Source organism: Barbatula barbatula, assembly GCF_947034865.1.
Source record: "Barbatula barbatula genome assembly, chromosome: 22".
NCBI classification, from domain to species: Eukaryota; Metazoa; Chordata; class Actinopteri; order Cypriniformes; family Nemacheilidae; genus Barbatula; species Barbatula barbatula.
In genome coordinates this window covers 19,872,150-19,890,498 of record NC_136785.1, presented here as the reverse complement: position 1 = coordinate 19,890,498, position 18,349 = coordinate 19,872,150, and the positions used below count along the sequence as shown (strand labels likewise).

The following is an 18,349-nucleotide window of genomic DNA, read 5'->3' as shown; positions in this document are numbered from 1 at the left end:
CAAACTGAGAGAGAAGCAGCAGATCAGACCAGCGTCCACACATGACAAATATCATGGCCATGAATGTGAGGTTAGTATGAATGCATGAGAAGAAGACTGTACAGAACATTTCATTTGGACTTCCTCTTCCCTCCATATATTCCAGAGAGCGTTGTCATCACACACAAGACTGAATGACTTCTCTGTGGATGGGTTTGAGCTATATGCTGATGCTTACAGCTATATTCAGAAAGCATGCTTGTGCAGGTCACATGATGTCACACAGGAACAGGAAGTTAGAATGAATGACTTTCTTACAGGACATCAGATGAAAGAACAGAGTGCTGTTGAGTTCACACAGCAAATGAACATACAGAAGACAGAAAGACAAGAAGATATTAAAGGGGTCATATGACACGCGGCAAAAATGAATATTATGGTTTGTTTTAGATGTAACGCAATGTGTTTACGTGATTTACGGTTTAAAAACGCTGTATTTTCCACATACCGTGCATGTTTGTATCTCCTCTTTGCTCCGCCTCTCTTAAACATGCAGGTTTTTTACAAAGCTCATGGCTATGAAAAATTAAAATGATCAGGCCGATACATCAACTTTACCAGCGCGACTTGAGCAGGAAGTAAAGGATTGGTAAGATTTTAATTAAAAAAACATTATGTTAAATAGTTAAAAACTATAGGTAACTGTTTTACTTTTTATATACAATGTTATAAAGACGATAAAAAACAACCTTATACATCATACAGAGTTTGTGTGAGAGATAAACAAGCTGGCATTACAGCAGGGAATGATAATAAATATCGCGAATTCTTCGGCCCTTCTTGATCAACCAGTGTTACGCCATGTTATGTCGCGACTCAACAAAGACCATGAACCCCATTAAAAATACCACATTTGTTGCCTCTAGTTGGAACATTATTACCACTGATTTTAAGGACTTATGTTGCCTTTTTTCTGCATTTGGAGATCACACAAAGAAACAACAAGAAGTTGAAATATTTAATTAGCTTATTTTCACAGAATGCTGACTTAATGCGAGGAAAAGCCGGTTAGTTTCGGTTTTAAGGTACGACACGGCGGTCAAATGCCACTAACCCAAAATTTGGTTTAATCATTTGTAAATATAATCCCATGTTTGTTATTAAAATACATATTTATAATGAATTTTTGTGTCATATTAAACTACGGCTCTCAAAATTTTTTGCAGCATCTGGGTTACATGGTGTTATTAGTTTTGAGCGGTTGTGAGCCGTGTAATAATGAGATTTACAAGTACGCCCACCTTACTCGCGTTTACATTCGGTCTAAGTGAAATCATAGCAGGAACTAACGTAGATACGTGTGGGTGTGGTTACAGGGCGTTTATACATGTCAGATAGAACGCATATTATTTTTGACACTTTAATTTTAGCAATTTTACGTGTCTAATACATGCATGTGCAACTTATAACACACCAAAGACATAGAAAAAACACGTATCCGTGCCATATGACCCCTTTAAACAAACTGAAACCACAAACAACGCTTCACAATCATACTGTGATCATGAGAAATATCCCTTTGGCTCGAGATGCTGGATGAGAAAGAGAGGTAAAGTGAGAGACAGAGAGAGAGATGTGCGGGTGTCTCTTACCCAAACAGTCCCCTGTGCAAGTGAAGCAGCAAAAACAGAAGAACAGTGACGTGAACCGACAGAAACAAACACACAAACAAAAGCCTTACACACAAACACACAGCCCTCTCCTCACACTTAGCAGCGCTATCGGTGAAATCCACTGCTTATGGACAAATCAATCCTCAGTACAGTAGGCGATATCAAATGAAGTAACATCCTGGTCATTGTAATTTTAAAGAACTTTTATTTGACCACACCAGCCTCGGTTTACTCAAGCACCCGTAAGAGGGATTCTCAGACACATCTGTCATTTTTGTTGTTCTTTTTAAAGTTGATATGTCAGCTCCACATTGTTAAATGTAATATAGTCCTCACCTGAAGGGTTTAGGAGGCAGAATGCTGAATCTGGTCTTCTCCAGCATCTTGCGGATCTTGTTGCGTCCTCCAGACACCGTGTTAGCCTTCATCTTCTTGTGACTCTTGCTATCGGTGGGAAACTCCATGTCTCCGGGCAGCTCGGCGATGGAGAAGCGATTGTTCTTCTTCTCCTGAATCTTCGGGATGTGCGGAGCGCCGTTCTTCTTCTCGTTCATCAAGCGACTCTGAAGCTCTTTGAAAACTACGATCACATCAAATCATTGATCTCACAGCAATAAAGCGAACTTGTCACATATCCTCATTTTTGAATCCCATATGTAAAACTCAGCAAACCTACAGTACCAAACCAATTACTCTCGAAAAACAGATTTGAATGCAAATCCCACAGTTTTTTCAGTTTTACATTCACAATGATTCATTCAAATCAAATCATTTTTAATTATGAAACTATGTCATTTATGTATTGACCCCAATTTTTGTTTATTGTTTAGGTTTTCTGTCCCTCTTTCTTCTTCCATTATTTTACTGTGAATGTCAAACTATTTGACTTCACAGATCCCTGTTGTCCACAACCAAATGTGACTCACAGCTTTAGTCATTTTCATGGTTATATATTGGTTTCATGATTTCTTGATTTTACTTTAAAGAACATATGTGAAATATTACCTTGATATCTTTAATATCGACTGAGGAAGGCCATATCAAACGTAGTCAAATTAAAGGACTGAAATCAAACTTTAATGCTCTAATATAATGTGATATCATTTAATATAATATATTTAGATTGATAACCAAACATTGAGAATTCTCTTGTCTTTTAGTTTAAAATCTTTTAAAATCATTTGAAGTCATCTCGAGGTTAAGAACCATAATGTCATGGCATACCAAAGATGTTGGTCTTGACGGTGAGAGAGAGATGTGTGTTGTTCTTCAGGAAGTCCATGGCTTTGGAGTACGAGATGTTCTCAAAGTTCTGTCCGTTGATCTCCATGATCTGAGTCACGGGTAACAGGAGCAGATGAGTGTGTATTGAAATATGAAGATGACAGATGTGGTTTAGAGTGAAAAAGTGTGACGGGCACCTGATCTCCACGCTTGAGTCCCACCTCTGCCGCTTTACTTCCCACCTCGACGGCCTCGATGAAGATGCCGAAGCCTCTCTCACTGCCGCCCTGAACCGCGAAGAGCAGCGGAGACTCTCTGGACGCCTTCTGCAGGGTGATCTGACGACACTTGGCTTTAGCGGCGGACGCGATGTTCAGCAGACGCAGGTGACCCTTCATTTTCTGACACAAAGCATTAAGGTGAAACACACCACAGTGTGATCAATAATGTGTAAAGTAAGGGATAATGTACAGGCAGCCGGTTGTTATCGCAGAAGGCCACTTATTACACGACTACATGACAAAAAACTAAATGTGAATTTAAAATATTTTTACTGAATGCAGACCTTCCACGAGGAAAAGACGTTTAATTTCGGTTTTAAAGTAAGATACGATGTTCAAACGTCACGAACAGGCGATTTGGTTTAATCATTAGTAAATATAATGTCATATATGTTAATAAAATACATTTATATTTAATTTGTCAAAAAACCTGTTTGCTGCATCCGGGTTACTGTGTGTTATTAGTTGTGGGAGGTTATTATCTGGGAATAACGAAACGACAAATGTTGCGACTGGCCAATCAGAATCAAGCATTCCAACGAGCTTTGTAATAAGAACTCATGACATTGGGTTTACATGCAAAGCAAGCTAAAAACATGAATAGATACTGTAAAAATGACTTTTGATATGGCGATCACATCCCATTCTGCATGCGATACACAACTTAGTTCTGACAGTTTGGTTCGTATTGTTTAGTCTGATGAAACTCACAGAGGAATCCAGTAACTTCTCAAAGTCCTCCAGGAACTGAGTCATGACGGGATCTCCTTCAAAATCATTGAAATGATTATTCACCCACAACAACACGATCCTCGTCACCTGAAGTGAAGATTTCAACTATTAGAATGGAAAACTACAAAAAGAAACACATAAGAATACACAAACACACACACACACACACTGACCGTGTCTCTGAGACTGTCCACTTTGAACCATTCCAGAAGTTTCTTGCCGACTTCCATGGGGCTGGAGAGGAACGTGCGGTATGTGAGCAGAAAGTCCTCAATGTAAGTGGGGTCTACGACTGACGGCTCCTCCACCAGATGCATGATCAGACGATCAGGTGTGCCCTAACACACACACATCTTACAGTTAACACAAATGAAAGCAATGGAGCAGAAGACATAATCTGCTTATTATCTCTGTCGAAACATGTGTTTCATGTCTACTTTTTCAGAAGTGTTGCAAGTAATGTCGGGTTAGCGGTGATGAGCAACAGTCTTTGCAGACACCAATACTGTCAATACAATGAGATGACGGCCATGACAAGAAACCGCACGTGACCTTCTGCTAAAGTACATCAAACATCACATGTCTGAAGGGGATCAGAAACCAACATGAGCCCTGTGAAACTGTTTAACGCTGAAGTGAAAGGTGAAGACACACATCACATTGACGCCCATGAGAAAGTGTGTTCGGATGCTTCAGAAAATACAGCACAGACAAACACCACGACACAGAAGCTTCAGAGTCAAGAAGTATACAAAATGATGATTTCTTTCAAAAACTAAATTATGTATTACATCATAGAAACATCTCCGCTGCTATTATTTATTATTTGATCCTCCTTGATCCTGACAGTAATGTTAACCAATAGCCATCCTGGCACAGTGACATCGGCCAGTGAGGAAGTGGTTCAGTGACGGAGCGAATAAAAAAGTCCTCCTCACCTTGATGACGACGTGTCCCTTCCTGGTGCCGCTACGGTCCAGCTCTCTGTGCTCCTTCACCATGACGATCTCACCCTCCTCCTCCACTTTATGTGTGTTCTTCTCCACGTGGTTGAGGATACGGCAGTAATCCTCCTGAGCGATGCACACAAACTGATCCACAACAACATGAGAAAGAGCGATGAACTTACAGTACAGCAGAACGTTAGCCGGCACCAAACAAGGCAGCGGTGCCGGCACATAACACACGGGTAATTGTGTTCGCTGTGATATGTGAAGAGGAAGTCTTTGCTTTAGGGAATTGACGCTGTTCTATCAGGAGGATCTGTCACATGATTGGCTAGAATCAGGCAGCATGGAGTTGGGAATGTGTTATAAAACTCACGGTTGAATGCAGTGAATATGGTTCTAAACATCTCTCTACTGTATATGGCAGTGAGTGTGTAAGAGCAGCGAGCATCACCTGGCAGTCGTCTCCTCTGGTGCACACCACACCGCTCATGAACTGTTTGTCTAAAGACGGCGTGATGCCGAAACTGTTCCCCATACACAGGATCTCTGACCGACCTTCTCCATAGCTTATCTCCACAGCACCGTTGAGGATCACGTACCACAAATCCAACTGCAAACACACAATGTGTAACGTTACAAAATACATGGGTATTCCGTCTAGCTCTCACACACATCCGTGTTACTATACTAGTCGGGATATTACATAGACTTCAATTGATTTGATATCCGGCTAATGACATTAACTAAGCTTAACCATCACGCAAACATGTGCATGACATAGTTCACTGCATCACTGACGACAACTTGGCATGCACACACGCCGTGCACACACACTGTCTCTCTCACACACACAGTCTTTTGTCTTGTGTTAAGATGTGGTCTATTAAGTTGAGTGTCTTTCTTCGGGTGGCTGTGTAATAGAGCTCTGTGCTCTCTGGAGGAAGAGTCGGTGATTGTGTTACTGAATTGCACTACATCAAATACAGCTCTGTCCTCCTCACATCAACTTATGTACGTGTGTATGTAACAGACCCCTAACTCTTCATCATAAACACCCTTATTGCGTCAGATTTTGTCTACTTTCATACTATATAGTAGGCGTAAATAAATTTGAGTCATGAAAAGTATGACCGAAACCTCAGTATGCAAAAAACAGTATGCAGGAAATACCCGGATGGTCTACTGCTTACGCCGAGATTAGTGACTGTGGATCTATCCCATGATGCCACAGGAGCTGAGCAACGGTCAAATTTCAAAAGGAAATCAAATAAAAATAGCGGAAAACTTTGTGGTGGATCTGCGTTTTTAATGTAAGTGTAAAGAATTTATAAATGACACATAAATAAAGTTCTCTCACTAAATTATGTTTTATCAACTATTACATTCAGGTTAACACGTCACAGGTCACATAAGCGTAAAACATGCCGGATGTCCGAAATGAAAAAGAAAAAAAATGATTCACGGCTTTGGAGAATCGATAGTGAATCGACTGCATAAAAATAATTTATCCATTTTTTTTGCCAAGCCCTAATAAAATGTCTGGATACGTGATTGAACTGTACGCCATCCAATGATGAAAAAGAATGGGATTGTTAGGAGTTTGTGGTCAGGTTTGTTTACCTCCTGTTTGTCCTGGAGAATGACGGTTCCTTCCTGTTCCACCACCTCAAACATCATGACCCGACACAACTCCCTCCTCACAGACATGGTCATGTTTGCAAACGCCGGCAGCTGATGCATGAACTCCAGCAGCTGCTCTGTACAGCACACAGACACACGAGAGAGACACGCGTGTCGTGTCATACGTGTCTGATACATATTTACAACAACAAACATTTAATGAAGCTGATTCATGGCTTACCAATGTCGTCGTCGGTCCGATCCACAGCATCCTTCTCCAGACACTCTCGCACCAGATCTCGAACCAGAAGAGCCTCAGAGGACCGCTCGATGTCTTCATCTTCCTCCTCATCCTCAGAGTCCACAGGAGCTTCAGGTAGACCCGAGAGATCCACATCACCCATCTCACTCTCTGTGGCCTGTGGATGAACAAAATACGAATACAGCAATTTATAATGACATTATCCCCAAATAAGTTACAGTCAAGTCAAGCAAAATGTCAGCGTCCTCATGTTGACTCTTTGAGACAGAACAAAGTCGTTCAGTAATGCTGCTCTTTCAGAGTTTAATGGCTTTATAGCATTGAATAAATGTCAGGCTCCATGAAAGCAAGAGAAACGGGGCAATACCTGATAGATGTCTGATAGGCTGCTGCTCCCTGAGTCACTAGCGATGCTGCATCCTGATTGGCTGGCTGGCACATGGGGGTGGTCTGTCAGGTGCATCTTGCTGAGGTCACCAGGAAGCTGTTCAGACAAGACAGGAAGACCGAAATGTGTACAAGATTGCTTAAAATGTCAAGATATAACAATTCAGTTACTGTCTGTGTGTGTGTTATTTCACAGAATCTAGAGGTGTAGAATGTTAATAAGATAACAATACAAGACTAACGATACACAAAACAGACAATGAAGCTACAATAAAACAAAAAAAGAAACGCATGAACAGATTTTGATCTGCCAGACTCGTCATTACTTATTTGTGACCCGTCACATACACAAAATGAGAAGAAATCAAGCATATAAGGACCTGAAGTGGGACAATCACATTGACTCCATTGCGGAAAAGGCCCAACAAAGGTTGTACTTCCTTCACCAGCTGAGGGAGTTTAACCTGCCACAGAAGCTGCTGAAACAGTTCTACTCAGCTGTCATTGAGTCTGTACTGTGCACTTCAATAACTGTCTGGTTTTTTTTCAACTACAAAATCAGACATCAGAAGACTACAGAGTACGGTTCGGACTGCTGAAAGGATTATTGGTACTCCCCTGCCCACCATTCAAGAACTGTATACATCCAGAGAGAGGAAAAGGGCTCAGAAAATCACTCTGGATCCCTCACATTCAAGTTACCCCATCTTTGAACTTTTGCCATCTGGCCGGCGCTTCAGAGCTGCAAATACCAGGACAGTCAGGCACAAGAACAGTTTCTTTCCTCAGGCAATCTACCTCATGAACAGTTAAATGTTCCCCACTTATGCAATAAAAATGTGCAATATCCTTATATTTATTTGTTACCCCTCCATCCTAGTACATCCCTGCATCTACTTAATCCTATTCCATTATCATTTCTAACACAATTGTTTATAGACTTATTTATTTGCCTATTTTTTGTCTGTGTGTTGTTGTCTCCGTGTACTGGAAACTTATGTCCCTAAAACAAATTCCTTGTATGTGCAAGCATACTTGGCAATAAAGCTCTTTCTGATTCTGATATAACGGATAGTTAGTTGAATCAGTCAAGCTGGCATCAGCTGACAGTCAGCTGTTTCAGACGCGTACCAATCCAATTTACACACACATCATAGCGGTTCATTTAAATCCCTGTTCATCAATCTATTGCTTAGCGGCACGCTTTATTTAACTCCCACCTCCATCCCCAACTCATCTTTCATCTATTTATCAATTGGCTCATTTTAATCCTAACAGCTTTTGTAATAATGTTTCAGTGCAAAACGAAACTGTCAAAAAGTATTGTAATAGTCACAGCTTGGTAAAGGCCATTGAGTCAATTTTTGCAAAGACATGAGTGTTGTCGCCTTGTCATATGAGCTTGACCTGTGACTAATAATGGATCAATTAGGACACAGGTGTGTATAAAAAGAACCCCAGTACACTAGACCTTCACATCAACTGCAACTAGACCTCTGCAAACATGCCTAAGATTCACTAAAGTTTTGATTATCAAGAGGCTGAAGACCAGATCCACTGCTGATGTGGCAGACACCTTCAATGTGTCTCAGCGTCAAGTACAGAGGATAAAAAAAAGATTTGAAGAGACTGGAGACGTTTTTGACAGGCCCAGGTCAGGCAGACCCCGCAAGACAACCGCTCGAGAGGACCGTTTGTTGGCTCGAAAATCCAAGGCCAGCCCATTTTCCACTGCAGCAGAGCTTTACGAGACCTGGTCACCTGAAGTCCCTGTGTTAACCAGAACAGTTTGTTGGATTCTGTCTCGAAATGGCCTCCATGGTCGAATCGGTGCCCAGAAGCCAGCACAAAACAAAAGACAATTGAAAACCCGTGTGGCATTTGCCAAGGCCCACAGCCTGTTAAAAAGAGGATGCTGGAAAAGTGGCAGAAGGTGGATTTTGCAGATGAATCTACTGTTGAATTACACCACAGTCGCCGCAAATATTGCAGGAGACCTACTGGAGCCCACACGGAATCCGAGATTTACCCAGAAAACAGTGAAGTTTGGTGGCGGAAAAATCATGGTCTGGGGTTACATCCAGTATGACGGTGTGCGACAGATCTGCAGGGTGGAAGGCAACATCAATAGTCTAAAATACCAAGAAATCTTAGCTACCTCTTATATTCCCAACCATAAAAGAGGCCAAATTCTGCAGGCCATCTCCACATCAAAGTTCCTCAAGGCAAAGAAGATCAAGATGCTCCAGGATTGGCCAGCCCAGTCACCAGACACCAGACATGAACATCATTGAGCATATGTGGGGTAGGATGAAAGAGGAAGCATGGAAGACGAAACCAAAGAATATTGATGAACTCTGGGAGGCATGCTTTCTTTGCTATTCCTGATGACTTCATCAAGAAATTGTATGAATCCTTGCCAAACCGCATGGATGCAGTCCTTCATGCTCATGGAAGTCATACAAGATCTAAATATCAAAAAAGTTCAGTCTATGAACAAATTTCAACATGCTTTATGCATGTGACAAAAAAGGACGCGCTCTTTGGGATACGACAAACTTTGTAGGATTTCTGTGAAATAAAATGCACAATCCTGAAGCAATAATTCCCAATGAATGGAGAAGGGATGACTCTGTATGGAACATTTTCATTCTCATGTGCCCATTTATAAGGAATATGTAGTGTTATGGATGTGACAATCCTGAAAATGGCACTTACTGTACCTGACTATGAAAAATCATCTACTTAAAACAAAACAAAACAAATGCTTAACCAATTTGTACTCACATGGATATTTGAACCACCAAATGTTAATATCTGTGCAGTTTTTTCATGGTAAGGTTGACATTTTCACGGAATTGCCCATTTGTGACGTTTAGTGAATAAATCTAAAACGGGACAAACTCAAAGCAGGCAGAATACACAGTCATGCTTATTGTGGACCCCCACCCTGATCTCCAAACAGTTGAATCCTACAAGAAACACCAGATAAATGTGATGTACAAGCCAACTTTTTCTGTTCTGATCATGTAAAGCATGTCCTCGTAACTCTCAGAGGTTCATCAATCAGGTCAGAGAAGAGTTGAAATGAAGGCTGTATGAAGCGTGACGTGTGGGTTCTTTCATCCTGTGAATGAGCGGCAGTATTGGAGAGATGTGTAAAGGGCATGAATGATGTGTAAGGGTGGTATTAGGGCAAACAGAGAGCTGCTGCTAATTGGTGCAGTCGTACTGTGCTAATTCACAGCTCTGACAGCTGTCCCCCCGGCCCAGGACCAATTAATGATGCCGGCAGATTAAATATGAATGCACGTTCTCTCTCTTCTGCCCTACAGACCACAACCACAAGATGCCAGGGTTTCTACTCCTAATGTGGCACTGGGAACCTCAAAAATACTGCATACCTCTATCACCTGACAGATCTTCAGCTCGTGTGTAGAGTAAGAGCATCATCGCGTAAGGTCCATACAGTGCAGATGAAGCTCTTCTGAGACTTTACAGTCCTCTCAGCAGGACGTCCTCATTAAATCAAACCCGGGCGTTCTCATTATCAAGCGACTCCTGGCAGGACAGACCTGTGGTGCTGATCATGTGATGTATCTATAGGTTAACGCATATACACAGTCAACCTGTTCTACAAATGATCCAGTAAAGCCTCTCAAATAAGTCTAAAAAAGCCAGTTTGCGAACCAGCTAGACCAGACGAGCACCACCTTGACAAAGACCACCTTCGAAAACCCACACCAGCAAAGACCAGCAAATCAGTTTTTTTAGTGTGCCTTCACATGTGTTAGCACAACACTCCACCGGCTCAGCTACAGTAACAAACCACCTAGGCAAAGGGCACCACGGTGGTGGTAAACTGCCATAACAGTGGTTAACAGCCGCCGGTGGTTGGTGTCGAAGCGCGCAGGTTGCTGCAGTTGCTGAACACATCGCATTCAGTGCAGCTGTACAAATCTTCATCTGGACAATGTCAACATGTTAGTTTCCCATCAACGAGTAGGAAAAAGTAACTTTGTATGGCAATCTGAAGAGGAAAGCCAAGGTAGATTTAAACACTTTGTTTCAAATGGAATTGTTAAGGACTATTAGACAAGTTGTCACTGCAACAAGAGCTTTTTTATTTCATATTTTACTTTCTAATATTATTTAGTTTTTCATTATTTAATTGTTTATTTGCCATTTCACTGCTGGATTTGCGCAATACACATGGACGGATGTTTCCAAAAGTATTTAAATAAGGTCTATATTTCTCTTCCACTCATCATGTGGCACGCAAATATAATAATCTAAATATGATCTTTTTTTGTCCATTACCACTGTGGTACATCATAGCAGGGCTGTCTCAACATCAAGATGTCAATATTTCAAAAGCCCACTGGCACTCGAAGGGTTAACGGATGAGGATAGAGTTGGACAACATAGCCATTATTCCACCTCAAGAATACCTTTGCTGTGGTTGGTTAGTATATACTGTAACTAACAGTACGTTTGCCATGTTTACCTGGGTAGGTACCGGTCAGAAGGCTTCATGATGAAGAGGTGAGTAAAGGCTACATTAGTGCTACATGTGCATGTTGGCTGAATGAATTAGGCGGAGTAGTGAAGGGGGCACACGGCCCCCCGTCGGACGCTTCCTCCTGCACTAATTCACTGAGAGTGCTCTCACAAATGAGCCTGCAGCGGGCAGCTATGATCAATGAAGGCAAGTCTGCTCCAGTTTAATGACATTACAACAGCATGTGCATTAAACTCTGAGTGAACCACTGGAACACTGACCTCTCCATCTAAACATGAACACCACACAGATACACATTGATGGCTGCTAAATCAAGCATTACTGCAACTGTTCCACATACCATCAAACACAGCCCTGACATCAAACGTTTGTAAAAGAAACATTTGTGCTTCAGAAATGAACGATGTCTTTAGTCATGTGAAGTGAGTTCAGATTTGACTCTGTACCAGGTGGGCAGCGCTTCAATAAGTGGAAAGCACTCATTGCAACATAACTTACTGTAACTTACTCTGGGTATACGTTTTGCATAGGCAGCTACATCAAATAGCAGCAGCCATATCACTCAGTAGCACAAGACCGGTTGCGCACTGAAGGTAAGCAGGGCTGAGCCTGGTCAGTACATGGATGGGAGAGCTCCTGAGAAAACTAGGCTGCTGCTGGAAGAGGTGTCAGTGAACCCCGTGGTCTGAATGGGTCCTAATGCCCCAGTATAGTGATGAGGAAAAGGCGTTAAACCGAGGTCCTGACTCCCTGTGGTCATTAAAGAGAGAGAGAGAGAGAGAGAGAGAGATGAGATATATATATATATAGAGAGAGAGAGAGAGAGAGAGAGAGAGAGAGAGAGATGAGATATATATATATAGAGAGAGAGAGAGAGAGAGAGAGAGAGAGAGAGAGAGATATGAGATATATATATATATATATATATATATATAATATATTATATAGAGAGAGAGAGAGAGAGAGAGAGAGAGAGAGAGAGAGAGAGAGAGAGAGAGAGAGAGAGAGAGAGAGATGAGATATATATATATATATAGAGAGAGAGAGAGAGAGAGAGAGAGAGATGAGATATATATATATATAGAGAGAGAGAGAGAGAGAGAGAGAGATATGAGATATATATATATATATAGAGAGAGAGAGAGAGAGAGAGAGAGAGAGAGAGAGAGAGAGTGTTTTGAAGCAAGTAAGCCGATAGTGTTTGGAATATTCATATGATGCGGTGAGATCAGTGGGTGGGAGGGTCTTATTTCTGCAGTTATCTTATTTCTAAGCTATGAAATCAGCATCAGTGCAATGGTTGTGTGAAAGCACACATACAGTACAGTACAGGATAAGCCATCCTGATGATCAGGAAGTCAGTTAGAGCTCAGTCCCGCTGAGGGAACACAGCACTGGCACAGCACCGCCCAGCCCAGCCCAGATGAGGAGTCGACCTCAGAGCCACACGCTCACAGATGCTTCCTGACACCTGCGCAACGCAAAGACATCCACTGCAAACACTTTTATCCTGTGCTGTTAAAGAACACATTCTCCTCATGCTGATGGCAGATGGCATGGAAAACCAATACTTCTACAATGATGGAAACATATTGATATAAGGCCAGACCTCATCACTCAAGAGATCTTTCATTGAACGAAAACAACACTTGCAGTAAACTTGCTAACCCTCAACGTAATGTCATTACCTACACAACATCATTTATAAATAAAACTTTGTTTCATATCAAACAAACATGAAACCCATGGCAAATATTGGATGCTATTAGGGAACAGACAGCGGACCGCTAAGATTCTCAAAGGTGAAGAATATGTTCATCTATCCCAGATAAAAGCAGAAAGAAAAGTCAGTAGTTATACGCTTATGGATAAAGCTTGGGTATGACCGTACAGTCCAAAGTCTTCCTTTAATCTAAACCTTTAATATTAAGAACTTGAGAAACAAAGAAAGGCCAAATAAAAATGCGCTACATTATTTAGTGGTAACTCTTAACGTCTGAATATTATCCAAACAGATGCTGAGAGCTTTTAGCCGCTTCATCCTGGGAGGTTTAGGGTGTCATGTGCGCAGGAAGGTTAGGCGATGGGGATCAATACACTTAGCATTAGCCCGCGCACGTTAAATGAAGGCTCTTCAAGGCAGATGTTGCCTGGACTTTGAGAGAGCGGCTTTACCTTGAGTTCCTGCAACTCACGTTTATGCTGACTGATAGGAAATCTATGAGCGAAACCTTGACCATCAGCATTACATCGCAAAATCAAAGGTCAGACCCTTGGTACGCTTTCCCTTTAGACAAGATTTGTGGCAATAAATCATGCTGCTATAAAAGTCAAGTAGTTCTGATCGCTTCAACAGGAACGTCTGGAGATCCTGCATCATATTCACATCCATAAACAATAACACACACTTCGATAAACTGTAATCAGACATTTATCACCTCCAAAATTAGAGTTGATAAATATTGTATTGAGGTGAACTGATTTACCAGCCAACATTTCTCACAAGTCATTTAATTTTGCGTGAATTTATGAAACACATATTTGAGTTCTTATATTTTAAGAGTTATTTGGTGACACTCACTGCAACATTATTCTCTATATCCAGAGCCGGGGACACCATAAGTGTGCAGATTCTATGGGGACATACACATGATGCGTCGCTGGATGTAATCTATTCTCTCTCCATGCATTTGTGTGGATCAGGGAAAGGCTTTCCTCAGACCGGATCGGCCAAGAGCAGGCAGCTGACATCAAGCTTGTCCATGGACAGTAAAGAGGACAAAATAGATGCATAAGGCTTTCAGAAGGCCTTTAATAACACTGCCGGGTTGGTCGCTGCCAAGTTCAAAGATGGCCAGTCCCCAGGACATTAATGGAGCACAGAGAGTGCAGCCCAGACACAAAGCTGAAGGCCAATTATTGGCTCCTGAATTATGAATGATGGAGATCTTCCAGCTCGGACATATCACAGCACGCCATGAGTCACAGCTCACATCTCTGCACTCAACCCATCCTCTCTGTGCCTCCGACTGCATATCTCAGATATCATGGAAGCATCCATTTCAAAAGGATTTTCATCCAGCGAAATAACAACAAACAAGACAGATGTTAATCCTCTTAAGAGAGATCATACATACATACATACATACAGATCATATATAAATTAGAAGCAGAAAAAACATATGTTTCTTCTAAAACACTACTCTTCCGATAAGGGGTCAGTTACGAAGAAAGTGGTAACACATAATGCTTGTAATGCATCCTATAATGTCTCATGAATAATTGTAACAACCGTTTATACATTAAACACTTATCAACTCATTGTTACACTTCGCAGTTTTATAATCCTTTATAATATAATTCTTTACAACATAACAACCCACATTATGAACAATTATAATACATCATACTATTTAACATCCCTTAATAATGCCTTATACCTTAAGGCTTTTAGTAAAGTCTTATGTTATACCTTATTTTCACACAAATTTACTAAAATACTCTGCCATAATGGGTAATAACGTGATATATGACAATTAAACTTTAATATTTAATACATTATATAATAAACCACAACCAAATTTCTTGATCACAAGGTATTTTGCAGGCAGACTTACTAGACTTTATTAGACATGATTTTCTTGATGGAGACCTGTCTAAAAGAAAGTCATTGACACCGGTACTGTAACCTTCTTTACATTCTACGATAAGAATTTTCTGGCTCACATTAAGCACAGGCAATAATAAACATCATCTTTACCTGATGTCTCTAGTCTTCTAAACACAGTATAACTTAAAGATGCTAAGCATACTTCCGTACATTTGTACATGTTTTAAATAACCACAAACGAGCATCAAAGGTTGTTGTGGGGTTGGTGCTTACAAATGACTGAGCGTGAATTGTCTGCTTATGCTCCTAGAACACATTATTACAACTCATGTCACGAGACATTTCTGTGAGCTTTGACTTGTACCACGCGACCGCAACATAAAATAATGTTAATAACGGAACTATAAAATAACATTATTAACTGGTTCATTTGAAGTGTTTCTGATCACAGTTTTTGGTTCTGTTCCTGTTTAAATGTACATTCGCTTTTATCCAAAGAGACTTACATTGCATGATACTATACATTGTATCTGAGTATGAGCGATACCTTGGAATCAAACCCACGACCAGCAAGGGGCACGCTCTAACCCCTGAGCCACAGGAAAGCCTATAATTTAGTTGGTTTCAGTTTGTAATTTTTATTCCTCAAACCGGTCCAGAGCCCTGGTCACCAACACTACGAGCCTGTCAGGGATTAATCATGATCATAATAGGACGTTTTCACTGTAGTTTACCCTGATAATAATCCAAACAATTGAATAAAATTGCACATTGCAAACCATTTTAAAGTTTGCATTTTCAGACCCTGAAACACAGCTGTTGTGTAAATGATCGGGCAAAGTGCACAAGGTTTCAGGGTTTTAGTCAGTGCTGTGTAGTTATAGAATATCTGCAGTGCTTTTGAGAGGATGAATAGTGGATACTGAGTAATGAGAAACACAAGGAACACGTATACTTATAAAATGCACAACTTGAATGCACTGTAAGTCGCTTTAGATAAAATAGTACCAAACACTGTCTGCACATTCCAACAAATTGACACCCTTTCTACCATCACTTGACGTGAACTTGACCTACATCCCACATACAGTCAGTACACGAAGGACCGACAGGACACAAACTGAACTATTAGGGATGTTTTGAGCACAGACATAAAAGAAAGGCACCAACACAGGTTTGGAGATCAAACAGGTAAACTGTGAGTGTTTCTTAGTGAACATGAGAGAAGATTTCGGATGTGAATGAAAGTGTACATGTGCATCGCTTCTCATCAGAGGGCTTTTTAGACGCGAAATGAAGATAAACACCAGACAACTTTAAAAAGAGGCATCTGGCGTAGAGTTACTGTACATCTGTCAGGCTTGCAGCGCGTCAGAAATGTCTCGAGTCTTTTAAAAAGATGCAGCAAGACTGCAGCAACTCACAGAAGATACTTGAGAGAAATGACTAGTCTCGGGCCAGAAATGTCTCTCAGTCACGTCCATTGTTAATGGAGCGTCGTTCAGACAGGACCTGTTGAGAAATACTGGAACTGCCTGCAATGTCGCAAGAGAGTTTCTGAAAGCTCAGAAATCTTTTCTCTGTCAGCTTCATATCACCACGGTTCCTTAAAATCCATCATCTGTCTGCGAGCAGCAACAGTCCTGCGCAACCAACTAGACAAGATCTCCAGTGTAAAGAGCTCACTTTCACCAAACAAACAAGTGGCAAAGCTTCACATTCCCACCCAACATTTCCTCATTGAATATTCATCGTCCATTACATTAGGAAAGTAAAATGGGTTGTAACGGCTTGTACTGTAGCTGCGTGTCATTTGTCGGTATTACTAAATACTTCCACCTGTCCCAGTTTTGTGACGCAGCAATACGTCATTGGTAGAGTGTGAACACATCGATGCTTTCAGAAGGTCCTGACATGTCAGATTCAAGCTCACAAATAGCTTCATCTGAATGGAAACAGTAACCAACTTATGATGTTTTGTTCATGCACAACGTTTAGATCCAGCAAAATAATATTCTGGTATTAAGGATTTCACGTGCCTCTGTAAACCACACAGAGACTGAGAACAGATGCAGAAACAATGCAAACACTGCACACTACAAACAAAAACAACACAACCTCACTCACACGCATGCATCTGCAGCAGAACAGCACACTGAAGAATTATGACATCACCTACTTTGGAGGACCACGGCTGGAGGCAGTTGGCATAGCAACGGACGAGGAAAGCCATTTCCCAAGAAGAGAGGAAAACTTTCCACACAAGAGAAACGCCAGAGAGCAAATCTCTCTGAGAATCCTGACGACTAACCGAACCACTTAAACCGATGAAGAGAATCAAGCTCTCCGGTTATCCATTTCAGCAGGAAATCACCAGGAAGCTCATCAGCTCTCGGTTCTGCACAACTCCGTGAAAATCCAAATCCTGATGATGCTGGCCAGTAGACGCTCAGCGCCACTTTCTAACACGAACACAACTCCAAAAGTCCAGGGGTAGAAAGCTCTTCAAACGGGTTTTTTGCTGAATTTCAGATCAAGTCTCTGGGGCACGTCTCCAGTCTCCAAGTGCACATCCCCAGCCGGAGACTTCAGGAGCTCTCCATCGAGAGGCGTCCATCGATCGGACGCTCTGCCGCTCAAGACAGAATGTCTAAGAGTGAGGGGCGCGGAGAGAAGCCCGGCAGAAAAGCATGACATCACCTGCGCTGGGAGGGCTGTAGGAGCGGGTGGGGCGGGAATGGGGGACTGCATTAGAGCGATTGGCTGCGCGGAACACAGGAGACGTCGAGCATCTTTATTGATTGAAAAGACAACATAAAACCCAGCGTTTTCTCGAACGTCCTCTCCGCAAAAACATTCAATTCATTCAAGACAAAGATGAGGCATAAATTACTGCCGCACACATGCAGGGGAAGTGTGACAAATGTTTGTAATGCTAATGTATTCATTCTGCTCGCGTGCCGCTCGACGCGATCTGTTCAACTCTTTTGTGACTGGGACAATGGCATGCTTCTGCAGTGTCGAGGATAAAAAGAGAAAATGGCAAAAACCTGATGGTATTATCAGGTTCGTCACCTGCTGAAAATGGAGCGCATCTGACATTAAATGC

The 18,349-nt window shown here is 41.6% G+C and overlaps 1 protein-coding gene across 9 annotated transcripts in view; it reads right to left on the bottom strand.

The window, feature by feature from the left end:
* Positions 1–18,349, bottom strand: part of rapgef6 (Rap guanine nucleotide exchange factor (GEF) 6) — a 58,593-nt gene that overhangs the window by 11,108 nt on the left and 29,136 nt on the right. For all 9 annotated transcript variants that reach the window (XM_079486148.1, XM_079486144.1, XM_079486146.1 and 6 more), the window contains 10 exons: positions 7,089–7,205; positions 6,701–6,878; positions 6,460–6,596; positions 5,291–5,449; positions 4,828–4,980; positions 4,063–4,227; positions 3,869–3,976; positions 3,074–3,277; positions 2,877–2,985; positions 1,989–2,232 (listed from right to left, as the gene is read on the bottom strand). In XM_079486148.1, coding sequence (XP_079342274.1) covers positions 1,989–2,232; positions 2,877–2,985; positions 3,074–3,277; positions 3,869–3,976; positions 4,063–4,227; positions 4,828–4,980; positions 5,291–5,449; positions 6,460–6,596; positions 6,701–6,878; positions 7,089–7,205 — 1,574 coding nt within the window. The remainder of the gene's footprint in view (positions 1–1,988; positions 2,233–2,876; positions 2,986–3,073; positions 3,278–3,868; positions 3,977–4,062; positions 4,228–4,827; positions 4,981–5,290; positions 5,450–6,459; positions 6,597–6,700; positions 6,879–7,088; positions 7,206–18,349) is intronic.